Below are 23,811 nucleotides of genomic sequence, written 5' to 3' on the forward strand. Positions count from 1 at the left end.
AATAATATTAAAAACCGATGCATTGTATCGATGTTTCTTCCAATAAAAGAGTGTGGCATTTAAGGATTTTCCAGGGACGGTCTCACTGTAGACAGGTGTTTTCTATTTATTTTTTGGGGACTTTAAGGAAAACTTCGGCCTGCCCTTAGCTGCGCTGCCCTCATCAGCGCTGCGCTGTGCGTATTCTTTTTCTTTGGCAAAATGGCTTATTTAAATCTTATAATTGGAATCGTTACGGTTCTGGTTACCGCTGGTTTCGCTGTATACATGAGCCAACCAACTGATCAGACTGAACCGCCGCACCAGAGGCGTCGTAATGAGGAGAGAGGCGCAAACAATGGCGGCAGACCAAAAAACAACTTTGAAAACCAGCGTGTCCGCACGAGGTAAGAGCACCTATAGCATTTAAAGAACCATTTTTAAATGCACCATTTTATTTGTGCACTATTTTAGCAAGCCTGGCGACTTGTGCCCCCTTTGCCAGAGTGAAATGTCAAGCTATAATATGCATCGAATGCAATGCGGCCATGCCTTGCATAACGACTGCTTCCAGGAATTTCGTTACCTTCGCCGCAGTTGCCTGCTGTGCAACCATATCGTAAATCCAAGTTTGCCCGGAGATCAGTGCACTATCTGCTTGGATCCGCTGACCAAAAAAAATATGAAACATCTCCCGTGTCAGCATGCCATGCATAATGATTGCTTTTCCCAATACCGAGCGAGTGGAGCCACCAACTGCCCCCTATGTCGATCGAGTTTCTAGGAATTCTTTATACTCTTCAACCAATAAGCAATTAAACAGTCTGCCTTAATCCTCTAATCTGTCATAAGTTTCATTTGTTTTTTATAAATAAAATGCTAAAAACTTCTTAAAGAAATGCCTCGAGTTTGGGTGCCGCATTCAGGCGCCAACTTTCCCGCCAGCGCAGCTCCTGGAACTGCTGCAGGCTGCGTCCGAAACGCGACTGGGTCTCCTGGATGCTGGGATTGTTCGGAAAGTTTTCGAACCAGATGCGCAGCTGTTCGGCCAGCTCGTGATGGTCGCTGAAGACGAAGCCATTCTCTCCATGCTTGACCAGTTCATCCAGGCTATAACAGAAGGGGAGTGTACAGAGGAGGGCTCTACTACTTGATTAAAGATCACTTACCATTTAAAATTGTACGCACAGACGGGCAGGCCGCTGCCAAACATGTCCACCACCTTCATGGGCAAATCCAGACCGCTGGTGCTCCAGTGCAGGCACACGCCCAAATCCGCACTGGCCAGTATGCTGGGATAGTCCTCGATTTCCAGCCAGGGTGTGACTATTGAGACCTTTTGCCAGTGCATTTTGGCTATCTCCGCCTCGTACTGCTCCTTTTGCGGACCCTTTCCAGTGATGACGCACAGCAGAGCGGGATAGATCTGTGGCTCGGCTAAAGCAGTCTTCTCGTACGCCTGCAAGGCCTTCAGGAGTAACCCAAAGTCCTCGTCGGGCGTCCAACTGGTGCTCGAGACGAGTATGGCCTGTCGCTGTGGCTTATACAGGACACTGCCATTGGCCAGCTTCTGGGTGAGAGCTGTCGCCTCCAGCACGCCGGACTGCTTGAGGTCGGCATAGCACTGCGGCATAAATTGCGGATAGTCCTTGGAGAGCTTCATGAACAGCTCGTGCTTCAGGGGCAGATCAATCGGGTGGAATTGCGTGGGCGCACGGTCGTACAAAACGGTGACGGGCCTGCAAGGAGAACAAACCCAGTGTTTATTGGTTGTCAGGCGCCCCAAATTAGCTGCTGCGGTCCTCACCCAATGTTCCAGTTGCGCTGCAGATCGTCCTGCATGGCCCGCGTCACACAGAAGTGTGTGTGAGCCTTGGAGCCAAAGTAGCGCTCCAGCCGCTTGACCAAACGAATAAGCCGGCTCTGCTCGCCGCCGGCCGTGCCCATTGCCAGAACCGTGTACGTGTAATTATGCCAGTCAATAGCCAATTTGGTTCGGGTCACAGCGCAGTACAAATAGCAAACGATCAGGGTGGGAATGCCGGGCGGATTCTGGACGAGTAAAAAGTTGGGCCGTCGTATAGAGATCAGAGCCATCAGCAGGCTGAGCGTCTGCCAGAAGGCCTTAAAGAGTAGCTTCAGCTGGGGCGTCAAATTCGTCACTGGCACGGCCGACAGTTCGTGAATTTTGCATGCACTCAATGCCTCCAGGGGACGCGTCTCCAGATAACCGATTATATCAACATTGTAGTTGTCTTCTAGCAGGCTCTGGGCATGGTATTGCATACGTGGACTGCGGCCAATGTCGCCCAGCACGATCACGCAGGCGTGGCGCTTCTTATGCTGCAGTTCCGCCGCCATTCTGCGGCTGGAATTGGATATTTCAAAGTGTTTTCCGGCAATTGCGCGTTTTTTAGTGACGGGTTTTTATCCTTTTGCCTGATCAGCTGTTTAATACCGCTCCAGTGGTTTTTCAGAAAACGCGCTAGGTTATTTCTGGGTGCTATTTCGGTGCTGGCGTCGCAAGGAATATTAGAACAAAAAGGTGGAACTCAGCAGCAACTTGTTCTGCTAACACACCTTTTGGACAGTTTACTAGCAGCATGTGGCCAAGCGAATTGTTTTTTTTTTTAAATTTCATTAATATATTAAATTAAATTTTTACAGGTGTATTTAAGAACAAGGGGTACAGAAAATGATATACGCAGGTTTTTGAATTTTCGCTCACGAATCGTACCTACGTGTGTCATTTATTCCAATAGATTGCATTTAAATCCCTGTTGCTCATTCACTTTCAAACAATTTCTATTTGGCGCGCACCACTCGGCTGGTTTAGCTCTTTTCTCTCTTTTTCGCACTCTTTGAATCGGGTATTAATCGGGCACAGCAGTGTTGCTGGCAACATTCAGTTGCATGGGCCTGACTCATGTGCCGAGAAAACGAGCAGCTTTATCCCTCAACATGGTGCGGATCTGCATACCCTGGGGAAGTAGGTATTATAGAATTGAAGAAAATTTTGTCCTCCCAGGCTCCAATGATAGCAAAAACTATTAAGTCTCTGTTTTAATGCTATCACAACGATACTTAGCAGTTTAGTGTCTTATGGAGACCAAGAATGAGTATCGGGATCAGGATATGTATATTCAGGAAATAATCAAATGCATGAATACGTCTAAAAACATATCAACAACAACAACACAACTTCTTAAATACGTACGTTTTAAACCGTTTTGAAAACAGGATCTTCAAAATAAATTAACGAAATAGGGTATACAATGTCCATACTCTAGTTGATCAGCAACAAGTCGTCAAGTACCAGCAACATTGACGTGACAACACTGCGACTGTTTTTTGGTTGAGCTCTTTTGTTTAAGCCTTGTTTCAGTAAAAATAGAATAAATGGGAGTACTTAAAAGTAGTTAATCTTGTAGAAAATGTATTCATCAACAGGATAAAACTATGTGGGCATGCTGAGGATTCTATTTAGCCTAGTAATATTCGACGGAATATCAAAAACGAGGAACTTGAATAATTCGTCAGTATATCCACGGTATATTTTGAATCGAGACGGTATATTTTGGTATATTTGTGAGGGTCAGACCGTATATCTTATCGACAAATCCGCAGGTCACACTGGACAAAAACAAAATTCGGACAAGCGCGAGCGGTTGCGCGCGTGTTGAGCGCGTCGAGAAAATTGAGAAAATAAGTTGAAAAGTGTTTACTTTCGTATTTGAATGAAGATGAAAGAACGTTGAACGTGTCCGGACAAGGAAACAAGCGAACAACAGTAAAATAGTGTCGAATTTTTAACTGAATATCAACAAATGAATTTAAAAAAAAATATAAATATTCATATTCGATAAAATAATAAACGTGCGTTTTATATCGCATACAAATTGATAGCGGTAATTTCGCATGTTCGCCGGTCGCGTATGCGGCGCTTTTTTCTAACGGGACATTGAAGTGTGCTCGCGCGTTTGTGTGTGGGTGTGTCTATGTGTCTGTGCTATTGGAGTGCCCAAAATACTGGGAGAAATTAATTATTGTTGGCAATTGAAGCAAAAATGAATAAGAGAAATATTTAACAAATACTAAAACAAAGTCAAAAAGTGTACCATATTGTCTGATAACTCGAAAGTTTGCCGGTAAGTAAAAACGCGCATCAATTTGTGACTGCCTTTATTTGCGGCATTTTCGCCGGCAAAACAAAGTTCCACCCTCTTGCGGAGCAGGCTGGCGCTTTGATTGTGGGTGTTTTTGTATGTGTGATTGTGTGTGTGTGTGTCTGTGGAGACTGTTTTGTGGATATTTGTTCTCGTTTTGTGTGGGGTTATTTTGAGTCAACGCTTTTCTATGTAGTAGAATTTCAAATTATATTACTCGAAACTCATGGAAAACCAAGTTTTGCGTTCTATTAAAAACTAAAAAACGTATCAAATGAGAATGTCTGGAGCAGCAGTTTTTGTGTATGTGTGCGTAACGTATTTAAAGGGATATCCGCGTAATGCTACACGTAGTTTATCCCATTAGGCTCGTCGTCCGCCATGTCTGGGATCCAGCAGCAGCAGCAGCAGCACCAGACGAGACGACGCTCCTTTCTTCCCCGCTGCTGCTTCCACCACAGGCGCAGCAAAGGCAAATAGCCAAAAACGCCACCCCCAAATGGTTTGGCTTGGTCTAGTTGTATGGGTGGCTTTCGGGTGGGTGTTGGTCTAGTTGTCTGGGTGGGTTTTTGGGTTTGGGTTTCGGTACCACTACTGCTGCTGCCTGTATTCTGAATCCTGTCTCTCTGGGGTTGGCTTCCAAGTTTTTCACTGTTGATTTTTGATTTCAGTTTCTGTTTCTGTGCGGTGTTTTTTTTTTATTGCGTTGCACAAGTTTTTTATGTTCTCTACCTCTCTCTTTCTGGGTCTGTTTCTGGTCTTTCTCTTTCCTGGTGGCAGCATTTGGCATAGAAAAGTTGGGACAACTGCCGCCGGTCTAGACACGGAAACCGAGGGCACTTCTATGATTGGGTTTATGCAGTGGAAATATATAGAAAAATAGCTAGGAATTTATTAAATTTAAACAAATCGAATCTGCATATTTGAATACAAAACAATAAAATAATAAAATCAAGTCTGCAGGTTTTTCTTATGATTTTTTAATTTCATTTTCTCGTTAGTCATTCTCTCATGTCGCCAAAAATCTTGACTTCAAGTCACATACAGGTAGAACATTGTACACACACACACACACACACGTTTGCCGTGAGACCGGGATTAACATTAGTTTTATGTTATTTCGAATTTAGTTTACCAAAAACTAAAACTGTTCTTTCTCTTGCAGATAAAGGAAAAACATATCAAAGAAGGGATTATTTGGGACTGAAAAATTCACTTTGAAAGTGCTTAAGAACAGCAAAGGAAACCTGCTCCAGGGAGAGAAAGGGAGAGAGAACGAAGAACGACAGGTAAGTCCTCGTCTGACTGACTGACGGAGGGACCTGGAGGCACTCAACCTGAATAGTCGATTATCGCAGCATCTAATTTGTATGCTAGAGCCGTGTAGTGGAGCCCACCCGCATGTGGGGATAAGGAGCGCAACTCCAAAGGAGAGATATTTGAATAATTCGCATCATGGATTCAGAACGGATAGAAGAGCCGTTGGGGGGGGGAAGAGAGCCGTATGCACTCGTACGTATATGAAGGGGAGATGTGGCAGCAGGCAGCAGGCAGCAGCTGCATCCATGAGCTTGCACACACAATGCCAAAATATCCTAAACAAACTTCCGCTTCGCAGACGCCCCGAGAGATAGGTGGGCTATAATTAAAGTAGTGCCAGGCCGGGCCAGGCCAGTCATCGTGATGGAGGAGACATCCCGTCCATCCCTCTCTGTATGACTGCGGCGGCCTCCGTGCGCCTTTCGCTATTTTTGTTTGTCTCTCGCGTGTTTCGAGTTCTTTTGGGCCAGGGGGCGCTGAGCGGGACTCTATGGGCAGTACCTCCATTTTTATATCTCTACGCCCCTCGCGTTTTTACTAATTTTCTTAAGTTTCTCTCAGTGTAGTGCAGATCTCTGATCGACTTCAAGTGTGCCTGTGACATTTTCCAAATAACAAAGAGAACAGGGCGAAGATGAGTGCAATGCACACAAGAAAACTGAGCGAGAGAGAGAGAGAGAGCACTCTGCTAACGGAAGTGTGGTCTGTTCCTGTCCCCCTCGGGCTGGTGGCTCTATTTTCTGAAGTGGCGATAGTTGAGAGGGTAAATGAGTTCAGTGCCTGCCGCCCCACCCCTGCCACCGCCTGCGGCTAAACACGTGACAAACATATGGAATAGCTCTTGGGCTGTCAAAAGGCAAATGATGTTGTGCCTCAAATCAGGTAAACGAAGGCAGTAAGTGGAAGAGGAAGAGAGGTCAATGGGCTAGTTGAGAACAAGATGTACTTAATGGAGGGTAAGGCATTGCCACAGAGCACTCTTAGGAAAGTTTCTTATTACTTTTGTGTGCCACGTGACCAAAAGAGAGAAACTAAGTCGAATGGAACGGTATGGCTGCCACCTTATGTAAATGCACCTTGGTCTTTGGATGCGAAGCGAGATAACAAATGAAATGCGCTTGAAATTCCGTTATATACATATATCGCCGCACATGTCCTGCTCTTCCCCTCTCCCTGAGCGCATGCCAGCGGGGGTTTTTTCTTATTCCTGGCACGTGGACAGACACTCGACTGACGGGCACGCCACAACAATGAGAGACAGGAGTTCTTTCTCGTTTTATTCCTGGTCAAAATTGATGCAGTCCGAATGGGTGGAGACCTGTGGGGGCAGAGTCGAGTTATGGTAATTCCAGTCAAGATCATCGTTTATTTGGTCTCTCGCCTCATATTAGTGTTACTTGGGAAGCGGCAAACTGTAAAAGTGTTTTGAAGTTGAGTTTCTGTTGTTGGAAAGGTACATTAATAAGAAGGTAAGGTGTCCTATCCCATCCATTCTTCAATATACCCTGCAATTACTGTTGCTCTTGTGATATGCTGCCTCTGTCTGTCTCTCTCTCTCTTATTGTTAGTGGTACTCGCTTTTGCCTGTTGCCTTTGGTAAATATTTTGCACCTTTTACGTCTATTGTGACATTATGCTTTTGAATAATGGACGACAACAGAAAAGCAAACACTTTTTAGAACAAACCAAATAAAGGGCTTGGGAGAGAGTGAGGAAAAGCAGAGGTCCGCCGGTCTGCAGGAGGAGTAGAAGTAGCAGTGCAGTGGCATTGTTGGGTTAGTGGCTGCCACTCTCTCTCTCTTCCTTTTTGTGTATTTTGCATCCCATTTACATTATGTTTTGATTAAAAACTGAGCCACAGCTTTAGCCGCAGCAAAAAAGCATACAAAATAAAGAGCAGAGGAATGTTGAAAGATATGTCACTTTAGTGAATTTTACATACCCTTTCCAGTAGTCAAAATATATCAGAAGTTACATAATAATTAATAATATTAAATAGAGATTTCTCATAGCTGAAATATGATATTTTTTATACATGTTAAGCGGTGTTTCCTAATAAAATTTCATAGAAAATACAGGTATTCCACTGGAATATTTTTAATGTGGCATACAAAATATTTGCCAACCTCTCGTCACAATCAAAGTACCCCTCGAAAAGCGGTACAACAAATCACAAGAAATGCAAACAAAAGCGCCGAGAGAGAGAGGGAGAGCGAAAGCAAGGCAAAGGCAAAGGCAAACAGAACGTAACAAAGTCTGGTACCATCGCCCAGTGAAGGGGAGGAGTGTGGAGAGGGGGGTGTGGGTAAATAGCTGCCAGTGCGGCGGTCAGTTTCCAGGACAGCAAAAAAAAAAAAAAAAAAAATGTTGCGGCCAAGTGAAAAAATGCTGATTAAAATGACCAAAGAGCAAACTTGTGGCCCTGCAAAATTTATTAAAAATGAAAATCCTTTGCTTAAAGATGACACTAAAACCTTAGGGAAAAGTATTTACGGTATTTATTTAAGTGAAGCTTAAATACTACTTATATTTATTTTCGGGTGTGAAGGACTGATCGTGTTGACGAGCCGAGCCTGAGCCGAAGAGGGAGGTGGGAGAGAGAGTGAAAAAAATTGACGCTGATGGCAGACCGTAGCGTTCTCTCTGTAAACCCAAAGAAAAAAATTAAATCAAAAGCAGTTGCAATTATTATTTTTATTTTTAAAAATCTTTATACAAAATTAAATTTATTTGGTGTTGTTAAAATAAACATAATTTCTTTTGTTTGCGCGTCTTCTCTTTGAAAACCAATTAAAATTAATGCCCTGCTAACCACACAAAAAAACAACAAAAAACAACAACAAGGACAACATGTTACATGCCCGACAGGACACGATGGCGCCCTGTCACCTTCCGGGCGAAAAAAAAAGAGCAGCGAAACCCGAGACGAGAAGGCCACAGGGCGAGTGAGTCATTAGAAGTAGTGGCAGTTGGAGGACAAGGAGCAGTAGGAGGAAGAAGGATGTGTGCCTGTCTAGTCCTGGCAATTACAGAGTGCCACAACTCTGGCTTAAAATCCGCTCTGGCCCTAAAAAACCATTATTATAAGATGAAGTTGTGTTAAATTAACAAAATGAATGGTGCAAATATTTCTCTTTGGGGGTTTTCGGTGCGATGTGCGGGTGGAGGCTGTGACAGGTCTATTCATGTTCGGTTTTGCTCTGTCTGCCGTCTCCAGGCTCTTCTTTCAGCTGTGTCTGTCTTTCTCTCTCTCTCTCTCTCTTTTGCTCTGCTATCTTCAAATTTCGGTTCATTGTCGTACTCGTGGCTTGTAATCAAACAAATGACTGCACCCAGGTGTTGCCACAGGCATGTGCTCCCCCCCCACGATAACAGCGCCCCCGGAACCCCTCTCCTCTTCCTTTTTGGGGGAGTTTTTCTGTGCTGTCTTTAAAGCTCTTTTCACTGCCTGTCTTTCAGCTTCATTTTGCTCTTGACGTGCCTTCATTATTGGCTTTTGGGTAGGCTCTTCGTCTCCCCCCCCCTCTTTACTTTTAATGATGCGCAATTTGTCGTTAATTTTTTGGGCATTTTGTGTAATGTTTTATTTCTGGCTCTCAGCTGAGACTCCCTCGTTCTATCTCCCTCTAACTGTGTGCATGTTTTTCTGTCCTTCTTCTTCGTCTTCTGCCACCCACACGTATTCGTTGACTTCTTCATCGTCGACTTTTGGATAAGTTTTTGTTTTATGTATTTCGGGGTTTCGGGTCCCTGCCAGGAACAAAAGTTTTTGGCATTGTCATCATCATTTCATTAATGGGATTTTTAGTTGTTATTTCTATACTACCCATATATGTGTGTGTGGGTGTGTGTGTCCTTGATCTATCTTCCTTGGAGGGAAAAGGCTATTAAAACATGATTATGTGCTCCAATGGGGGACCCCATTCGATTTTGTACCCAACATTCTCTTTCAAACAGTTTCCGGCCATTGTGTTCATTACGCTAAGCGCTCGTTGAAACTAAATGGCGCTTAAAGGATTTCACAAAAAAAAAAAAACAAACAAAGAGAGAAAGAGATAGACGGAGAGATAGAGGAAGCCCAGCCACGTGGCAAACCCTTTTACAACGACTTCATTTTCATTAGCGAACCAGCAAAGTGCAAACCCCCCACCCCCTTCTCCCCCACACGAAGCAAAAGTCGCGGCTCACCCAAGCGCCCACTAGCCCAACCCAAAGAGGGGGTCCGCCCCCCCGGCAAAACTAAAGCAAACCCAGAACCAGAACCAGAACCGCTAACCGAAACAAATGCCCCGTGGCATTGTGGCAGCAGCTGCTGAAAATTTAGGAAGAGCTTTTCCTGCATCATCAGGGGGTAGGGGGGTAGGGGGGGACAGGTAAATGCAGGTGACTACCTAATGGAAAGCACTTCTGAGGGATTGCTCTTGGAAACGAATGGAATAAGGATGCCTAAATGCTAGGAATATTGAATAAATGAGGTGGAATTTGGTTTAAGAATGGTTCTCATAGTGCCACGAAGGTATACATAGATCTGAATCATCTGAGTTTATAGCCGATATATCAGGGTCGCTTCAAAAAATAACCATAAGCTTTATCTTAACGATATAGTTAATAACGGTTGGAATAAGGATGCTTTTATGCAAGGAATACTGAAGAAATGAGGTGGAATTGGTTCCAACATGGTTCCATAGATCTGAATCATATGGGTTTATAGCCGATATGTCAGGGTTGCTTCAAATTTCCTTCATATAGTCAGTAACCGATTCATAAGCGATTCCTAGCCGATTCATAAGCGTCTTATGAAGCCATTTATGAATCCATCTATAAGCCTTTCCTGCCTTGAAAAGGTTTAACAATGTTTGCTTCAATTTTAAAGAATTTCTTCAGCCTTCATTCCCGCATCTTTTCGAATACGATTCGCTGTTGCAATCATGCCTTGAAGTACCCCAGAGAATCCATAAAGAGAATGCCAAATGAAGAGAATGAATGGCGAGTGAAGAGGATGATGATGATGATGATGATGATGATGACTGACTGCTCAACTAGCATTTAGCCAAGAGGCGGCTCATTTCACTCGACGCATCATGAAACAACGGGCATTGGCCCAACTCCAGCTGCCTCTCTCTCTGTCTGACGTGCCCCAATCCAATTGTCATGCAAATGTGCAACAATTGACAACAGAAACAGGCGCCAGACGAGATGCCATAGATGGGGAGAACAACGGCAACACATGACGCCCATGGACATGGACAGACAATTAAGTGTCAAGTTTTTCACGAACATTATAATGGAGCCGGAGGAGGGAGGGGCGGGGCGATCTGGAAATAGTGACGACGAGTGTTTTATGCTGTTTTACATTCGTTTCGGGGTGTTGGAAAGAGAGAGAGAGCACTGACACTGGCACTGCTCTCACATTTGTCAACGAAATCGTTGCAGAAAGAAAAAAGCACAGGAAAATCAGAGGAAAAACTCCGACAGTTATATGAGGGATACAGAAACACAACGGGGCGTATGTGTAACTTCCGGATTTACTTGTTGTTTTTGTTGTTGGTTCTCCTGCATTTTGATTTGAAAAAGGGATGCCTATCCTTCCATCCTATGGCAAAAGTGGATTATGTGTGTCTGTCTGGCGGGCTGGAGGGAGGGGCACCAAGCAAACAATTGGCCAACAAAAGCCGCTTACATACAACACTTGAGGCCTTCTCCTCACACAATTCTGGCGTGCCACTGCCTGCCACTGCCAACTAGACTCTGACTGCAGTTAAATTACAATTGTTCGCTTTGTTGCACATTTGCTACTCGCATCCATTTTGTTCCCTTTTGATTTTTGCCTTCTACTCGGGCGGGTTCGGGCAGGGCAGGGGGGCTTCCCCTGTGGCAGCCTGCTAAAAGGGTATATTGTGGCAGATATTGATATGGTTTTGATTGCGGTTTTGATTGCCTGAACCGCCTATTAATTAGCCATTAAATTTATATGAATTTATATAATTTGTATTCATTTTAATCTTTAAAGATTGAAATTGATTATGAAAATTGGTGGAGGAAAAGTTAATAATTAAATCTGACCCGACAACCCTAGAGCTTAATGCCTCAGTAGCTATAGCTCCAACTTTTGTTAGTATTTAGTTTTTAACTAGCTATTATCATTATTTAATAATAATAATTTATTCTGAAGCTGAGTTGCTTTGCATTTCTGAATGCTTCGATGGGATATCAATTTTTAAAGAAATTTTTTAAGCATGTATCACTGTGGAGGAATTGGATCAAAAATAATATTGAATCGTTGGGTAGATGATGTTTTTGATGGCTCGCGGAACGAACGAGCTGTGCTCTGTAAATGGAGAGGGTTTTTGGTAATAAATCGGTCCTGAAACGGTTCTAAAATTATTAGAAATAGATTGCGAATGGTTATGAAGAAGTTTACTTGGGTTTTTAAACTTTTGGAATGTGGTTATGAAACGGTTAGGAAAAGGGTATGAAACGGGGATGAAACGGGTATTAAACGGGTATGAAACGGTTATCGAATGGTTATGAAACGGCTATGAAATGGCTATGAAACGTTTATAATAAAATTTTATGAAAGGTTCATAAAAAGAGGTTTTATATCGAGTTTGAAGTGGGTTTGAAACGGTTATAAAAAGGTTTTGAAATGGTTTTGATACGGTTATAAAACTGTTGTAACAGGGTTATTAATCGATTATATATCGTGTATGAAGCTTCTATGAAACAGTTATGAAACGACTATGAAACCTCTATTGATCGGTTATGAAAAGGTCATGAAACGGTTGGGTAGAAACGGTTATGAAACGGCTAAGAAACTATGATAAAAACTGGTTTTAAAAGCTTAAGAAACGGTTAGAAACACTTCTAGATCAGTTATGAAACGGTTTTAAAAACGGCTATGAATCGGTTATGGAAAGAGAATTCTTATTGTCTAAGAAATACCTACGAAGTACCTGGTTTTCAGCAATTTTCAAGAGTAAATCCATTGGAAATTAATCCCCTTTCTCCCCTAAATCTTTCACTATGTAAATAAATACTATGTTTCGATCGTAGTTTGTCATGGATCTTGTTACCCTGCAACACACAGTATTCCCCATTCGAGGCCCCCCTTCTAATGCTCTGTGTGTGCTTTCCCCCTTTCGTTGGAGTCTAAAGCTGTATGTAATTGTGTTTGGTCTGCATGAAGGGAGATGCACACACACCACTGTGTCTGTGGCAGAGACCAGGAGAGGGGGGGGGGGGGTGGAGGCAGAGGCAGAGCAGCAGGTGGAGGCCCTGCCAGCTTTTGTCACAATGTTTTTTTGCTTTGTTCCGATGCTTTGTCTGTTGTCCCCCTGCCCTCCCCCTCTGGAGGGTTTTGGGGTGTGTGCTCCAGTGTTTAAATGGTATAAAATGCTAATCGCATTTGTCTCACACACACAAAGAGAGCGTTGATTTATCTCTGTGTGAGTGTTGGAAAGAATATTATGGGATTTTGTAAAATTGTGTGTTGAAAATGGTGGGGACGGGGAAAGTGGAATATTATTGGTAGGGAATGAGTACCGCCAAAGGATTTCATTGTGTGTGTGTGTGTGTGTCAGGATTTGACGGGACTTTTTCCTGCCATATTAGGGCTTAAAATTTTCAACTTTAATTGTGACAAAATTCTCAAAAATGAAATTCATTAGCCATAAATCAGCTGACGGCTGACGGAAATGTTTACGGGGCACGCAGTTTTGGCCGCCCCATAACCCGCCCACACGCGAATGTGGCATGCCACGTCGAGCAAAGGGGCCATGCCACGCAGTGGCAGCCAGACAAACAAAACTCATTTGCATATGCAAGTTAACTTCATTTGCATGAAATGCGACGACGCTTACCCTTACCCCCCGGAATCCCGAACTTGGGGACAACCGATGGGGCAGAGGGGGGGGACTGCACTTGGGTGACTTGAAGGAGGAGCTGAGGAACATTACCAGCCAAGAGCAGCAGCAGCGGCAGTGGCAGTGGCAGCGCCAGGGACTTGAAAACATTCACACTCAACGGCTGAGTAGCTGAACGGCACACGAAACACTCACAGAAAACAGATACAGTGCGTTTCGAGACGGGAAGAGGGTCTCAAGGGAAGTAAAAGATGCTGGATGGCAAAATTCTATGAGCCCAGGGGATTATCCACCTTTAAGATGGCGTAATTTGAGATAAACTTCCATATAAATATGATCTTCCAGGACTTGAGAAGACTTTGGGTCTACCAAGAAAGAATATTTAAGAAGAGTTAAGAGTTTGATGTAAATCTAAGAAAAATATATATCGATTTATGATCTTCCAGGACTTGAAAAGGATCTTTGGATCTCCCAAAATATAATATTTAAGAATATTTGTTTGGATTAATGACATCTAATTGGAAATTTTCACTAGTTTGATGTAAATCAAAGCAATTTCTATCGATTTATCATCGATTTATGCATAAATTAATCAAATTTAAGAGGTTTCAAAATTCAATCAATTTTTGGCTGAAAATCCCTAGATAATTTGCTTTAAATTAGTTCTTAGACTCCGTGAATCTTTAGCCAACTAGTCCTACACTTCTGAAACGCACTGTATGTGTTTGTACAGTTACAGTGAGTATATAATGTGGGTAAATGGAATACACACTAACCGAAAAGAGATGGAGAATGGCACAGGATGCGGATGAGGATGCTGTTGAGGCTGCCAAGGGAGAAACACAGGACAGGGAAGGGGGGTTTTGGGGTAAGGGGGGAATGAAGCTGCTGCTGCTGCAGTAGTACTAGCCTGCTTGCATTCTCATAATGAAGCATCACGAACTTTTGTATTAAAACTTATTAAATTTCTGCGGCTGCTGCAGCAGCAGCAACATCAACTCTTGCGGTGCCTGTTGTTGCCACGAGAAATACACTAAGAGAAAATTAAGTTCAGACACGATACATTTTCTGGGCAAAACTTTATATCATTTACATTTACTGCATCGGATTTTTAGGGAGAACCTGTAATTTTTACTTGTTTAAAAACGCAAAGATTTCCAACAAAATACTACAAAATAATAATACTTAGACATACCAAAAAATATACTTAATAATTAGACTAAAATTTCAGTCTAGAATGCTAGAAAAAATATAAACAAAAAGAATATACTAACAAATATATTTTAATATTCCTTTTTTTATAAAAATACTACAAAATACCAATACTTAAAAAATAATAATATTAAAAAACGTATCTGAATGTTATTTAAGATTAATAAAAAAATAATAAAAAAATACAACAATAAACTAAAAATTAACTACAGACAATTAAATAATTAAAATAATAATTATCTAATTAAAAAATTAAAATAATAGTGAAAATCGTAGTGAAAATAATAATTAAAATAATAATTAAAACAATAATTCAATAATGAAAATAATAAATATAAATAATAAAAAAGATTATATTTTACCCCAGAAAATATTAGGAAAATATTGCAAAAACAAAACAAAAAAAATTATAAAATGAATTAATACCACATAAAATACGTAAAATTCTACAAAATTACAATAAAATGATAAATATATACTAAAAATATACAATAAATACTTCAAAAATATGCAGTATAAAAACTAAAAAAAAAAAAAAAACAAATTACTTACAAAAAATATAAATACTAGAGATTAAAAATACTCATAAAAAGATTCGCTTAGATGGTAGAAAAATTTGAATTATAGTGTTTTATATTTCATGGGATTTTCCTTCGGTTCCTTAAAAATCGTCAGTGAAAAACTCTTAGTGCGCCGAGAGCTTTAATTAAGGGTTCTACCATAGTCTCATTCCATGCCCCTTCCACCGGTAGATGCCCGAAACTCTATCTTCCAGGCAGTTCAATTTGGTTTAATTATTTATTTCCTCTTTCTCTTTTTTCTTTTAGGTAAGAGCATTGAAGTTTCGTCTTTCCGGAGGAGTTTGTTAACCGGGATCTCTTGGCATTTCTTTCTGGCCCCGAATTCATTTTCATTTCGTGGAGCAGTGTCGTAAGTTTTTTTTCCCTCGCCACATGGCATCCTGTGAAGTCATTTTTTTGCACTCCATCTCTGTCTCTGTTTCTGTGTCTGTCTCTGTGTCTTTTTCTGTCTCTCCATCTCCGTCTCCGTCTGTGTCTGTTCTTTTCCTACTTAATCCTTGTTAGCCTTCAGCGTGAGAAGGTTTTCTGCCCCCTCTGTTCTGTCGCGAATTTTATGCAAATTACTCGCTTAAAGCTTAAACAAAAAAACAAAAAAAAATGCAGAGAAAAATAAAGGAAAAAATGGAGGTGAAGATTGGGCCATTGACAGGTTGGAATTTTCTCTTTTAACGGCATAAACCAGTCACGTCACATGTGCGTAAGCCGAACGGGAAAAAATATGCCATTTCGGCTTTGGAATTATTGGCAGACCTGAAAGAACATCCCCAAGACCAAGACCAAGACCAAAACCATGGCCACTGATCCTTTGGCAGTCTCCTTTGCATCCGTTTGATGCGAATTGCGTGACTTTTGTGACTTTTATTCTTTTTTTTTTCAACGAAGCCACTTGCTACATGCCACCACCATCATCATCATCATATTCATTGTCATGAGGCATTGTGGGGGGATGAGGATCCGTTGCCTCCTGTTGACAGTTGAGCATTATAAATGCCAACGAATTGCTGCCTGCCTCCTGGCAACTTCTTTATCTCTTCGCTGCTTTATTAAATGGAGTATAATTTATGTGCGGGATTTCATTTTATTATCACAAAGAGAGGCGGAGCGGTGCCGCTTGATATGCATATGAGTTGGTTTTCCGCCATGATACATGTAGCCTACTTAAGGGCGAACCACGGCAGAGGGGGGGGGGCAGACTCAGAGCAAGTGCTAATTGAAACGTAATTACTGTTACTGGATCCCTGCACTGACAGAAAGAACAACACTTCAAAATATTGCTTAAAGAAATTCGGTTCCTTTAAAGGAAATGTATTTTTTCCACGCAGACACGTATTTATATGCCCGGTATTCTTGATTGGTTTAAGTAGCATTTTTCGTAATATTTATTTAAAGAATTAATTTAGTATTTTTTGTAGTATTTTTTGTAGTATTTACTTAGTGTTTTTGTAGTATTTATTTAGTATTTTTGCAGTATCTATTCAGTATTTTGTGTAGTATTTAATTAGTATTTTTGTAGTATTTAATTAGTATTTATTTATTATTTGTTGTACTATTTATATAGTATTTTTTGTAGTATTTATTTAGTATTTTTTGTAAAGTTTATCTCGAACTTTTGATGAATTTATTTACTATTTTTGTTGTATTTTGATTATTATTATTATTTTATTTATTTTTGTATTCGTTTTTTTTAATACTTTTGGTATTTATTTAGTAGTTTTCATTGTCATTGTTTAGTATTTTTATTCTATTCATTTAGTATATTTTGGGTTACTATGTAGTATTCATTTAGTATATTATTAACATATTTTTCATATTTTTTGTGTGGTATTTTTTAAAGTTTTTTTTTTTTTAGAATATTTTAGTATTTTTTGAGTAGTTATATAGTTTTCTTCCCTGTGTATTGTTCCGCTCTTTAACCTAATCTGATTCTCCATGTAAGCCACCAACGAACAACTTAATTTCCCTTACCATTTTCTATGTGGGTCGCCCTCTCATGTCCCACATATTAGTTAAAACCTCCACCCTTGCAGCACTACAAACCCAATCCAATCAAACTAATACCATGGTAGCTGTAAAACCACCCCCGAAGGAACCCTTTGCGTGGTCGGACGCTCCCCCAAGCGTTCACCCACTGACAAGTTCAAGGCAGTCAGTCGTCGGTAATAACCAACTCAATTAAGGGCCGAATGGCAAATGCTATCGATTTAATAATTGTCAGATAAAAGTAAAAATAGACTTCAATCGATAATGTCCATTAGACCGAGAGCTAAAGAGCTACTCCTGGGCTGCTCGTTGCTGAATAAACGACGTAGTTTCCTCACTATCCTTTTCATCAAAAACACGCCCATCAATAAGAAATCAAAAATCGATTAAGCCCCTCCTCAATCTTTGCGGCCCCATCAACATTCCATGGCATTGCCTGTTTCCGCGGTGGTTTCGGCGGTAAGGAAGTATAAAAAAGATACAGATTTTTAATTACACGCAAAATAAAACCGTGTATCGCTGTTAATATGGCAGATATTCTTGAAAATGTCATTGCAAATTGCCATTAAAAATGCAATCAAATTAACCAGACGCATGGAGGACCATCAGACCAGACATTCTTCTTTTTTTTTTTTTATCAATTGAATGCCAATTTGCGGAATGCTTAATTGACGGCGTGCTCAATACGATTGGGTCTCTGTTCGATAGTAATTATTTATTGCGAGTACGATATTTTCAAATTATCCAACACAGACGACATATGGTCTGGGTTTTCATGAAATCCATGAGTGGAATTAATTTGTGAAATTTTTCAGGGTCGTTTTAATGGGTTTTTAATGTAACTCGTTATTTTTTAAACTGTTGCTCGTTATAGTTCAGCTCATACTCGTTATGCTTGTTCAAACCTGCAACTACTCGTTATATTAAAGCTATTGAACGTTTATGCTTACAACTAATCGCTCTACTAAGCCTTTTACTCGTTCTACTACTCGTTCTACTACTCGTTCTACCACTCGTTCTACTACTCGTTGTACTACTCGTTCTATTATTCGTTCTACTACCCGTTCTACTCTCGACTTATTCCTATAACGACTGCTTCTCGTTATACTATAAGGACGGTTAACAGTTCTTATAACTCTTTATACTGAACGAAAAATCATTTTATCAGAAATATTACTCGTTCTACTGCTACTACTTGTTTAACTTTATCTACTAAAACTAATACCATTCGATATGCTGTTGCTGCTAAGAAATTTATTATAAAGCTACTCCTTAGACTCGAACAACTACTCGTTCAACACAAAATTGTACTACTCGTTCCACTATAACGACTGCTACTTGTTCTACTGTGACGATTGCTACTCGTTCTTCTCGATTGCTACAATAAAACATCAATATTTTAATTGAATTTCGTTCTTTATGGAACAACCATAAAATATATTGCTCCATAAAAATCTTCCATTCTCTGCCCACACAAATAATGGCTTCTTTTAAGCTTTCAACCCGTACTGAAACCCTGTTGTGGAGTGTAAGCATAACTGCCAAAAAAAAAATACATTAAAAGCATAAAGGAAACACGTTTTTTTTTCTTCCTGTTTCTGAAATCTAACAGCTGCCTTCAGACACCGAAGCAGACGCAGATGAAACCTGGAACCGTCGTCCAACCGATCGACTGAATGGACTGACTGTCTCGCTGACCATTAATTTGAACCCAAAAGCTAATGCCCAAAATTATATGGCCAACGGTATCCGCCAAAAAATTTGGGTTACCCTCGAAACGAACAATAAAAAAAACGGGTTTGGTTTCGACTGGTTCGCGATATGTAGGGCTCCCCTCGGCCTCAGTATCCCCCCGAAAAATCAGCAAAAGGCCAACAACAGATGTCGTTTGCGATCGAGTTACCTGTGATCTTCGGGGGCAGCTTTAGTCCCTCTTGTGTCTTCTTTGATTTGAGCTCTGTGTCTGGTGGTTCGCGTCTGGTGGCAGGTGCAAAAAGATACGAAATACGGACATGGACATGGACTGGGGTTTTTAGGGTCTTTACCTTTTGTGCCTTAACTGATTTCCTTCGTTTTCGTGGGACACCTGCCGTTCAGTCCTTGTTTGCCAGAGGTCTATCTCCCCCTCCTCTTTCCTCTGATACGTTCAGGTAGTAGAGCCGATCCTTTTCGCAATTTGTTTGCTTTGGTTGTAGCCTGTGTTAAATGTGCAGAGAGGATCTCTTCAAAGATTATTATCTACCGAGGCTTAGCGTTGAGGGAACAGCCTCTTCGTCATTGTTGTGTGTCACAATAATTGCTCATAAATTATTTGCCTACCTGCTACTGTCTGTCTGTACCTCTAGAGCGGATAGATAAAGATCCCTTGAACTCGTAATTAACCTCAAACTCAAGGCAAGAACTCCTAGAGAATGTATTAATTTCTTTTGAGGACTTTTTCTAGGTGTAAATCTGATTAATTTCTATGGTTGCAGTGGGAGAAAAACGTGACTCAAACAGAGGTTTGGGGAATGTTTTTGGGGAATAGGGAAAAGCTTGAAATGAGAATTGAAAGGAGGATTAGAATGAGGATTGGAATAAGGATTAAAATGAGGATTGGAATGAGGATTGGAATGAGGATTGGAATGAGGATTGGAATAGGGATTGGAATGAGGATTGGAAAGAGCTTGGAATGACGATAAGAATGAGGATTGGAATAGGGATTGGAAGGAGGATTGGAAAGAGCTTGGAATGAGGGTTGGAAGGAGTCCAAGGAGGATTGCAACTATCATTAAAATAAGCATATGGGAAGTCTGAAGAAAATCTACTATTATAGAAGGCCTCTGAAGAGAAATAATAAAACATTAAATATTAGTAATTTTTTAATGGTTTTTCCAATTTCTTAAAGAAATAAGAGAATTCTTGCCTAAGAACTATTACATTTTAAAAGAAATAGCTTAAAATATATCGGAAACCAGTTTTAGATGATCTATCTCTATTATAATCCTTGAAAAATAATTTTAAACTTCCTTAAGCGAGAAATATGGAGAGAAATCCATAATTTGAGGGCTTGGACCATTTTTGTAAGTCTAAGACCCATTTAGACAGTGACTTTGGTAGCAAAAACTTTAAAAATAAAAAGAAATAGCTTGAAACTCCTTGAAGCTTGGACTCCCAAGGAGATTATTATTTTTGTGTTCTCAATGGGTATTTATTTTCCAGACGAGGATGGTTGTTGCTAGACAGTGACTTTGGTACCAAAAGCTTCAAAATTTCGAAATAAAGAGCTTGAAATAGGACTCCGAAGAAGATATAACACAAAAACAACCCTTATATTAAAAATAAATACCCATTGGTAAGAGAATCTTTCTGCAATGATCTTTAGCTGTTATTTTTCCCCTCCATTTCCCTCAGTGTACGGTCCACCATTAGATTGTTCCTCTCCTTCCATCGTTAAGGGCATTCCCCTTTGCATTTCCCTTTCGATTTACTCCGCAGTTTCGTTTCTAATTCTAAAAGAAAAACTCTTATCAAACTCTGATGATGAAGTGATTCCACTTGAGTTTCACTTGACCAAATAAAATGCTCTTTCCTACCACCCTTCCGCCCTCCCTCCTTCATTAAAATGAATGGAACTTGCCAAAAACTAAACTTCAGAAGGGGGTGGGTGAGGGGGAAGGTATCTCCTGAGTTCATCTTCATCTCATTTCGAGCATTTTGTGCAGAGTTTTGCTGTGTGCTTTGTGCAGTGCAGTTGTCGTTCAGATTTACGAAAATTACAATTGTGTACACGAGGCACTTCAACTTGAACTGTCGCTCCCCACTACCCCGTACCCCCCCCTGTGGACCCCCCGCCGCTAAACAATTCCCCTTTCCAGCCACTCGGGGCTCTGCCTCCCCCTCTCCCTCTCCCCCTCTCTGGTATTCCAACGCCACGCCGTTCGGCCTCGCATTGTTTGACAGTTCTGTCAGGCTCTCCCACTGCCACTCCCCGCCCCCCCTCGGAATAGAAAAAAAAACTTTACTTTTCCGACAATTCCTCAACGAAATTCCTCTCGTTGAAGAAAGAGAGTGCCGGGGGAGGGGATCCACAACCAAAAGCAAACTAAACCAAAAATCGATAAGAATATCCAACGAAAGAGGGAGGGGGAGGTGGGGGGAATATCTCTTAAGCTGAAACGAATCTGGGAGACACTCTTGGAGGAAGTGGATAAGGAAGCAAACAAGGGATCAGTGGAAAAAGAGAAGTAGAATAATACGAAGTTTAGAAGATAACGAAGAAAATAAGTTAAAGATCAACGAAGAAAGAAGGAGGTACGAGGAAGATCTTTTAAAGATTTTAGAGACATTTATTTAAGGGTCTAGAAATATCGTTAAAAGATCATACCATTGGCAGGGCTTCAGATAAAAGGGAGTAGAGAATTATAAATGAAACTTTGGAGTTGATAAAGATCTAGAAAAAAGGATTCAGGAGACATGGAATTCGATGAATGATAGAAGGTCACATGGGAGACGTTCTACTTAAGGGTTTTGGAAGTACGGAAGTAAAAATAACGTGAAATATTGGAGAATCTCAGATAAAGGGAAGAGTACTTAAAGCAGGGTCTCACCAGAAGAATGGTAGAAGAGAAGTAGTAGAAGAGTAGTAGAAGAATAGTCGCAGAAGAGTAGTAGATGAAAATAAGTAGTAGAAGAGTTGTAGAAGAAGACATGTAGAGACGAGTAGTAGAGACGAGTAGTAGAAGAATCGCAGAAGAGTAGAAGAAGAGTAGTAGCAAAAGAGTAGTGGGAGAAAAGAAGGAGAAGGAGGGTAGTAGAAGAAGAGTAGAAGAAGATTACTAGTAGAGACGAGTAGTAGAAGAGGCTCAGAAGAGTAGTAGCAGAAAAGTAGTAGGAGAAAAGAAGGAGAAGAAGAGTTGCTACTCTACTACAGTATAGTAGTAGGAGAAGAGTGAATGAAGAAGAGTAGCAGATGGAGATTAGTGGAAAACGAGTAGTAAAAGAAGAGTAGTAGTAGAAGAATATAAGTATTAGAAGAGTCGTAGGCTAGTACCTTGAATCTAACGAAGAATAGCGGCAAAGAGTGCCAAAACTCTGCTAGAAAATCCCCTGGCATAAATACTACTTTTAAAACTGAAGAAAAATAAAGGTTTCCTTAAAAAACAAAACAAATTTTCATAGAAATTTGTTGGTTTATACGAAATCATGTTAAAATTCTACCAACTTATATTCTTTACATAATATTAACTCTCTTAGACTCCTTTTATGCCAAAAAACCAAAAAGATACTTAAGATAATAACTACCAATTATGGTTCTTTGCTCAAAGAATCCTCCTACAAAATGTTCTAAAACCCAGATAGAGGCTAAAATACTATCTGAATGAAGTTCAATTTCCTTAGAAACGGAAATGTTGTTCTTTTTATTGAAATCTAAAGGATAATCCCCTTTTGTCATGGGATGAAACGCGTTGCTGTAGCTGAAATACCTTGAGCCAAGTGTCAAAACTTTCAAGAGATGTGTACGCCACGCAGTACAGCGTGCAGCGTGCAACGTGCAACCAGACAGGGGACCGTCATGTCATTTTGCCAATAAGCAGAAAATGTCCGACACTGCAGCAGAAAAGTTATCGTTCCGAAACCCGCTGCTGCTCCGCCCACGACTCTCCACGACTGCTGTTGCAACTGCTTCCTTTTCCTTCATTTATGTTTGACAGACGCTGAAAAGTACGTGTTTAGTTAAGGTCCATTGAGACAGAGGGAGAGAGAGAGAGGCAGGGCTGTGGCTGCCACTGTGACTGGTACGAGTGGATGTACTGCCAGAGGCTGCCACAAGCTTTGGAAATCGATGTTGATAACCGCATTGAGGCTGTTCGTCCTTCCGTCTGTCTATCTGTCGGTCTGCCTTCTAGTGCCACTGCTTTTGGCTCCTTCTGTGGCTGCCCCTGAGGCTGTGGCTCCTCCTGTGGCGCTGCCTTCTCCTGCGGCACTGCCTCCTCCTGTGGCGCTGCCTCCTCCTGCAGCGCTGCCTCCTCCTGCGGTGCTGCCTTCTCCTGCGGCGCTGCCTTCTCCTGCGGCGCTGCCTCCTCCTGTGGCTCCTCCTCTGACTCTTCCTCTGAATCCCGCTCCCCCTGTGGCTGTGGCCTCTCCTGTGGCGCTGCCTATCAATTGAGGAAATATCACTTCAAGTGCCCAGGCCATAAAACACAAAAAACCCCCCTCAAAAAGTGGGATTGTCTGCGTGGGGGAGTCCACTCCAAGTGGAGCCCCATGCCTGCCACTTGAATTGCCTCGAGTGCAAATGAGAAAAGACGGACGAGTGGTCTGGGTCTGGGTCTGGGTCCGGGTCCGGGTCCGGGTCCGAGGTTCAGGTTGAAGTTGAAGTTTCGGTGTCCTGTGTCCTCTCCGTATCTGCCTCTGGTTATTTATCATTTTGCACTTTTCGGCTGCTCAAGTGACAAACGAGTGGTGGACAAATCCAAAGACACACACACACAGAGAGAAAGAACATGAATGAGCAGTTACTGGATGTGGTTATACCCTAGATGATGGTATTTTTCTATATAAAAGTTGGAAAATAATGAGATTTATCCGATCTAAAGTTTTTATTACAAAAAATAGTAAAAATTATCATTTTATTGATCGTCAGCCAGTAATGGAGCCTGTGACGTATAATCGAAGCTAATTTCGCGCGTATTTCAGGTCGAGGTGCGCTGCTGCACGGCGAGTCACGCT

The 23,811-nt window shown here is 41.3% G+C and overlaps 3 protein-coding genes across 4 annotated transcripts in view; 2 read left to right on the plus strand and 1 right to left on the minus strand.

Moving 5' to 3' along the window:
• The first annotated feature begins 77 nt into the window (after positions 1–77).
• LOC108154222 (zinc finger protein BRUTUS-like At1g18910) lies at positions 78–820 on the plus strand. Its single transcript, XM_017284449.2, has 2 exons — positions 78–386; positions 454–820. The coding sequence occupies exons 1-2, from the start codon at positions 202–204 to the stop codon at positions 761–763; spliced, it is 495 nt and encodes a 164-aa protein (XP_017139938.1). The 5' UTR covers positions 78–201; the 3' UTR covers positions 764–820.
• On the minus strand, positions 757–2,463 carry LOC108154210 (chitobiosyldiphosphodolichol beta-mannosyltransferase). Its single transcript, XM_017284434.2, has 3 exons — positions 1,787–2,463; positions 1,149–1,718; positions 757–1,089 (listed from the first exon to the last, which is right to left on the minus strand). Exons 1-3 carry the CDS (start codon positions 2,338–2,340, stop codon positions 870–872), a joined length of 1,344 nt encoding a protein of 447 aa, XP_017139923.1. The 5' UTR covers positions 2,341–2,463; the 3' UTR covers positions 757–869.
• A 1,154-nt stretch (positions 2,464–3,617) lies between these two features.
• Positions 3,618–23,811, plus strand: part of LOC108154208 (protein tincar) — an 89,266-nt gene continuing 69,072 nt past the window's right edge. For both annotated transcript variants that reach the window (XM_017284430.2, XM_017284431.2), the window contains exons 1-2: positions 3,618–4,127; positions 5,311–5,434. The gene's annotated coding sequence lies outside the window, so the exon portion shown is untranslated. The remainder of the gene's footprint in view (positions 4,128–5,310; positions 5,435–23,811) is intronic.

The sequence above is a fragment of the Drosophila miranda genome, chromosome 2 (assembly GCF_003369915.1).
Source record: "Drosophila miranda strain MSH22 chromosome 2, D.miranda_PacBio2.1, whole genome shotgun sequence".
Classification (NCBI taxonomy): Eukaryota; Metazoa; Arthropoda; class Insecta; order Diptera; family Drosophilidae; genus Drosophila; species Drosophila miranda.